Source organism: Microcaecilia unicolor, chromosome 1 (assembly GCF_901765095.1).
Source record: "Microcaecilia unicolor chromosome 1, aMicUni1.1, whole genome shotgun sequence".
In the NCBI taxonomy this organism is placed as follows: domain Eukaryota; kingdom Metazoa; phylum Chordata; class Amphibia; order Gymnophiona; family Siphonopidae; genus Microcaecilia; species Microcaecilia unicolor.
This window is the reverse complement of record NC_044031.1, coordinates 82,450,915-82,457,536: the sequence shown is the minus strand read 5'-3', so window position 1 is coordinate 82,457,536 and position 6,622 is coordinate 82,450,915. Positions and strand designations below refer to the sequence as shown.

The 6,622-nt window shown below is 40.2% G+C and overlaps 1 protein-coding gene across 1 annotated transcript in view; it reads right to left on the bottom strand.

Annotated features, from left to right (window-relative positions):
• Positions 1-6,622, bottom strand: part of ZMYND11 (zinc finger MYND-type containing 11) — a 300,714-nt gene that overhangs the window by 76,325 nt on the left and 217,767 nt on the right. Inside the window, exon 12 of the mRNA XM_030198790.1 lies at positions 4,564-4,632. Within this exon, the coding sequence (XP_030054650.1) occupies positions 4,564-4,632 (69 nt within the window). The remainder of the gene's footprint in view (positions 1-4,563; positions 4,633-6,622) is intronic.

Here is a 6,622-nt window from a genome sequence, read left to right as displayed (position 1 = left end):
GTTTTTCAGTAGAAATCTACCCATAGAAGTGCTACTACTTATTTCTATAGCGCTATTAGAAGTAAAAAAAAAAAAAAAAAAAGCAGATGCAAAGTCTATGGGTTCCTAACAGCAATTTTCTAAGGGAAAATATGTGCTTATTCTCCTTTTCAAAATTAGGTAAAGTTACCTTTACTTTAATTACATGCATTCTTATGTTCCACAATTACCCAGTAGGTTTTATGCAGATTACAATAGAAGAAAACCAGCAATATCTGGTGAATAACAAACCTAAATACAAATATCAAAATAAAATATCCTTCTTGTTACATTTAAATAATATATACTAAACTAGTCAAACGTATACAAACTTCTTTAATAGATAGGTTTTTAATGCCTTTCTAAACCAAATATAAGTTTGAATTGATTTAATTTTAACAGGACATCTGGACTTGTCCTGCTATTTTTCACTTTGGAGTGCAGTTTGGTCTTTTCTGGCTGGTTTATATCAGAAGCACTGGGAGGTGACTCCAAGACATTGTTCATTGGATGAAGTCACTGATATTGTGGATGGCACTCGAATATCTGGGTTTTTAATGGAAAACTTGCCTAACTGGTTAAGCACTGTCTTCTTTGCAGTGGATTCACTCTTCTCCGCTAACGTTCACCCAATGGCATAAACAGATGTATGAGCTTTTGAACTTGGAGCGCCTTTCGATTGACTCCCAGGGAATCTGAATGAAAAAGCATTTTCTTTGACAGTGGACTCCATACGCAGGCGTTCTGACCTGGGAGGTATGCTCGACTGTCTTGAATACGCTAAATATGTAATATTCTACTCTTTTAGGTTACTCTGGTTTGTGCTGGACATTATTGCTTCTTTCCTTTTGGCAACAGTCACAGGGGATATGGGATGGGAGATAATTGGGTGGGATATGATGATCGTTCTGTTTGATATTGCTGAATGATTTCTTGAGGCTTTGATTGTGATTTCATTGATTATTGTCATCATTTATTTATTTATAGCATTTATTCCACTTTTTCCCACCCATGGGCAGCTCAATGTGGCTTACATCAGTCTGAAAAGGTATACATCAATCCAGCACAAACAATCAAATACATGGAAGTAGGAGAGATCAGTGAGTTATACAGAGAAGGGGAAAGGGGTAATAGAGTTGAGGATGTTGTTAAGATAGTACAGTTCAGTAGTTTGGATGCAATGGCGGGACTTTGTGTATGCTTTTCCAAATAGGTGGTCTTGAGGGTTTCCTGAAGGTCAGATGATCAGAGTAGTGTTAAACAGATTTAGGTAATCCATTCCACAAATGAGCACCAACATAGGGAAAGGTGGATGCGTAAGTGGCTTATACTTGAGGGCCAGGACATGTAGGGTATTGGAGAGTTAAGTACGAACGAGATGATCTGTGAGATTCCTAGGTGGTAAGTTGACAAGGTTATCCAATATAAGCTGGAGCTTCACCGTAGAGGATTTTATGCACCAGGGTGCAAACTTTACAAGTTATCCGGTCTTTTGACGGGAAGCCAGTGCAATTTCTCACGTAGTGGCCTTGAACTTTCGAATCTCGACTTTCCATAGATCAGCCTAGCAGCTGTACTCTGGGCAGTTTGTAATTTGTTTTGAAGCACTGTCTTTGCACCCTGCACAGATTCGATTGCATAATCCAAGGTGGCTAATACTAGTGCTTGAACTAGATTGCGAAATACATCTCTAGGGAAATAAGGCTTTATACGTTTCAGTTTTCCAAAGAGCAAAGAATGCTTTCTTGGTGGTACAGTTTGTTTGTTGCTCCAGCGTTAAGTTTCTATCTACAATTACTCCTAGGATTTTTAGAGTCTCAGAGATTGGTAAGGCAAGCTCAAGAGTGATTAAGGTGGATGGTTTGTACTTGTTATGGAAAGAGAGAGGATCAGACAATGAGTTTTCTCAGTGTTGAGTTTTAATTTAAATGAGTTAACCCAAGCAAATATGGTGTGCAGCCCCAGTCTGATTTCATTGACTATTTTGCTTATGTCCTTTCTGAAAGGGATATAGATTGTGATGTCATCCGCGTAGATTAACGGGTTAAGACCAAGTTTGGAAAGAGCTTGGCTAGAGGAGTCAACATTATGTTGAAGAGTGTTGGGGAAAGAGGTGAGCCCTGAGGCACACCACAGTCTGCTGACCATGGAGGCGATAAAGTTGTGTTGGATTTAACTTGGTAGGTTCTTGATGCTAAAAAGCCTTTCAACCACGCAAGGACGTTTCCACTGGCTCCAAAGTAATCGAGGAGCTGTATCAGGATTGTATGGTTCACCATGTCAAAAGCACGTGACATGAATTGTAAAAGTAGAATGCTTTTCCCTACAGCTATTTCCTTTTTGAAATTAGACAGGAGTGTGACTAGCACAGTTTCAATGCTACGGTGCAGGCGGAATCCCGGCTGTGATTCATTGCAAAATATTGAACTGGTTCAGATATTCGTCGAGTTGTTTGTTCACCATGCTCTCCATCAATTTTATAAATAGTGGAATAGATGCAATCGGTCGATAGTTGGTAAGATCATTGTTTCTTTCTTGGCGTCTTTTGGAATTGGGGTAAGATGTTTCCATGGTGTAGAGGGAATATTCCATTATTAAGCAGAAAGTTCAAATGTTGCATCAGATCAGAAGCGAAGCAGTTTGGGGCGCATTTGAGTAAGTAGTTTTGGGCAAATATCCAATTGGCAAAATTTACTTGAAAATCTACGTATCTCCTGTGTAACAGATTCAACTTTAGAGGTGTTAAGTTTGAAAACGTTTGGTCAGCTGGGTGCTCTTTGGGACCAGGATCCAGGCCATGGATGAAATCACTAATGAATGAATTGTTCTGTGGTAATGAATTCTGCAACCTTATAATTTTTTCTTTGAAAAACTTGGGCCAGATTTGCTGCCGATGGGATGTCTATATTGGTAGATGTAAGTGTAGTAGTATTTAATTTGTTAACGAAAAGTAGAGTTTTCTCAAGTCTGTGTAATCCGGACCTATTTTGGATTTATAATAAGAGTTTTTTAGATTGCCAAATTGCATACTTGTATTGTCTTTGAGATTGCTTCCATGCATTGAGATTTCGAGTGTCCTTGTGCTTTCTCCATGCCCTTTCGAGTCGTCTGGTAATGGTTTTGAGTTTTCTAAGATCGTCATTATACCATGGCGTAACGGCATGCCTTTTTGTTGTCCATGTTCTAAGTGGAGATATGGTATCTAAAATTCTTCTGCATCATTCATTCAAGTTTGAGAAGAAGTGAACTGAATTCACCCGGTTAAGGCCAATCAGTCTCATAGATTAACTGCCAGAATACCTGAGGGTCTATATTTCCTCTTGTGCTGTATGTCATTTGGGTTCGGGCGTGCTGTGGACCTGTTTCCTGCCATGAAATGGAACAGATTAACTTATAGTGATCTGACCATGGGATTTGCTGACCAACTAACGTAGGTTAATAGGAAATTGAGGTTATCAGTCGATTTATGTGATAGTAGGTCAAGCGTGTGACCTTTTGAATGGGTTGCTTGATGATTCCAGCATGAAAAGTCCCAAGAATGGAGGAAGTCCGAACAGTCACGTGTGTTGTTAGATTCTGAGTGTTGCCAGAAGTGTCAGTCCTTGCAGAATGCAAATCATGGCCTAATCCACTTCACCTCTGACGAAACAACTAAACTGCAAGCGGACTCGTTGCTGCATCGAACTAACAAGGCAAGCAATACCGAGCCCAATGCAGATGCCACATGGCATGCGCCCTAGGCGACTGTTTGAGGCCCAGTAGTGTAGGACCAGACCAGCGGAGATGCTCAAGGCCGGACCCCCGCATCTCAGGGCGCTGGACGTGCCCCAACCGTCAGACAAAGGAACCCGGACACAGCGCACACCAGCAGCGAGGACCCTGGACCACCAACAGCTGAATCCGACTTCCAATCAACGAGGAATCGCCATATCCTGGAGCAACACACCTAAAATACCCAACAAATCCCTCCTAAATTCAACAATCTCTCCTAAATTCAACCACCAATCACACCCCAAAGAGCCGAGGATTCCATGTGCCCTAGTACATCTGAGAATCTGAGCATCTAATCGTGAGCATACCACCACCAGATTCTCACCATCTGAGAATCTGAGCATCTAAGCGATGAGTATACCACCTATACCTACACCACGGCACTAAGCGGTACATAGGAAGGAACAGATAGGAAACGGTGTCCAGAACTATAGAGCACCTGACCAGGGCATTATTCCCAAGCATTTGTCCCATATCACCACCAAAATCAATATAATCAAAATACTCCTAGCAATCTACTCCCTCACACTGACCCACTTAACACTATCCATCCCACTTACAGAATACAATACCATAACCATCCTCCAAAACCACCATAGACTGATCAAATACTCCACACTCCACCTAATACCCACCAAATCAAAGGAAGATTATCTAATAATACTAGCAATTTTCCTAAACCAAACGAATGTCAAACTTTATTTTGAAGCAAAATTACCCATGAATAAGACCATACACAGCAACTGAACTGAAATGATTACATAAAGTACTTACTTCTTTTTTTGGTTCCACATTTTGATTCCGACGCCCTTTCTTTGATCTTGGCTCCTGAGTAACCTTTTGCTATGGAAATTATATAAACAGTATTAGTTGAAAAAAGATGAAATAATTATTTGTAATCTGACTTTATAAAACCTATATATTAACAACTTTTTCCTAATTCTATGCTCCATTTAGACAAAACAGAATAGTAACACAAAACACAGCTATCATTACAACAAATTCATATGTATTCTAAGCAGAACAAATATTAGAACACAGAGAGTAAGCAGAATATCTTCAGTGTAAACACACAAGCTAAATAAGAGTTTTAAAAACATTAGCACCAGCTGTCAGTGTCAAATTATTGACAAAGTATTCCAATAAACTTATTATACCAAATTACTACTCTACTCAATTCCCAAATATCTCTCCCTTACAATCTCCCCAGGGCAAACCTTACCCTTAGGCACTGCCATATGATTTGAAATCTACTTCCCTCCACAGTAGGGGTTCTCAATCAATGGATATGTTTTGAGATAAATTTGAATGCACTACCTTCATTCTATTGAAATCCGCATAATCATTGTGGATATCCTGAAAACCTGGCCAACTAGGTGTGTCACGAGGAGTGGGTTGAGAACCCCTGCTCCACAGTGATTAAATGTGAACTTTTATAGCATCCCAACTCTTCCTTGCCATCTTCACCAATAGTAAACTCAGAATCAACTCATTTCACTCTAACACTATTACCTGAGCTATGGTTGACATCACACTCTATTGACCCCCCACCCATCAAAATTAGTGAAACTGACAAGCAGAGGCCAAACAGAAAGGGCCATAAAAATTTAAGGGCTGCTGCTACAGCTCTAAAAGGAGCACTCTTGATCAAGAAGTGCTGCAGAACTACCAACCAAGTATCTATCTTCTGGGAAAAGTCATAGAACAGGTCATTTGCACTCAACTCGGAATTTGGCTAAAAGAAAAAAAAAATGTTCAGATCCATTTCAACCCAGGTTCAGACCCAGTTAGAGAACAGACATTTTTTGCCTCTACTACTACTAACTTCTATAGTGCTACTAGACATACACTGTGCTGTACACACTATATGCAGGTACTTTTTCTGTCCCTAGTGGGCTCATAATCTAAGTTTTTGTACCTGGGGTAATGGAGGGTTAAGTGACTTGCCCAAGGTCGCAAGGAGCTGCACTGGGAATTGAACTCAAGTCACCAGGAGCAAAGCCCATTGCACTAAAGATTAGGCTACTCCTCCACTCCCTGCTAGACAACCTCCACAGAAACTGTGACAGGTGATACAGCTGAGTGCTAATGTTGCAGGATTTCTCAGCAATGTTCAACACAGTTTAACACTATCATACTATTATAGTTGGCAGAGGCAGGTTAAGAATGACTCCCCTGTAGATCAGAATTTGAAGAAGACAGTAGGCACACTATCAGATCTTGAGATGAAAAAGTGTCTGTGTAGGAATAATGTCAATGGACTGAGATGGAATTACACTGGGCTGTTGATACCATACAGATACAAAATTTTTACAGTAGCCCTTAAAATTATTGATCACTTTTTGGAGGAATGAATGAGGGTGCTCCAAAAGAGGCTGTAATAATTGCATGTCTCACGGTGATTCATGAGTTGATAGAGTAAAACATTACTTTTTCTACTCATTTAACTAATGTGCTGGACAAGGCAGAGGGACAACTCTGGGGCTGCCACTGGCAACCTGTAAAAACTATCGCCGTTACTGGCGACCTCTAAGATCAGTTTGAAAGTTTGAATTTATTGTTGGGAGATGCACATAAATAAGATACGTGGTAGCAGAGCAAAAGATTCTGAAGAGCAAGCTGCTATATCACTTGGTAAGAAGAAACTTCAAACTCAGATTAAAGAAGATCTCATCCACTGTTCATACTGCCCCTGACGCAGCCAGTATTGTTGGTGAAACAAGGTCACGTCGGGCACTGATGTATATTGAACTGGAAGCATTTTACTTTATTAAAGACTACCTTTTTATATGATCTGCCTCCTGATTTTATATCTTCCACGCTGGATTTGGCG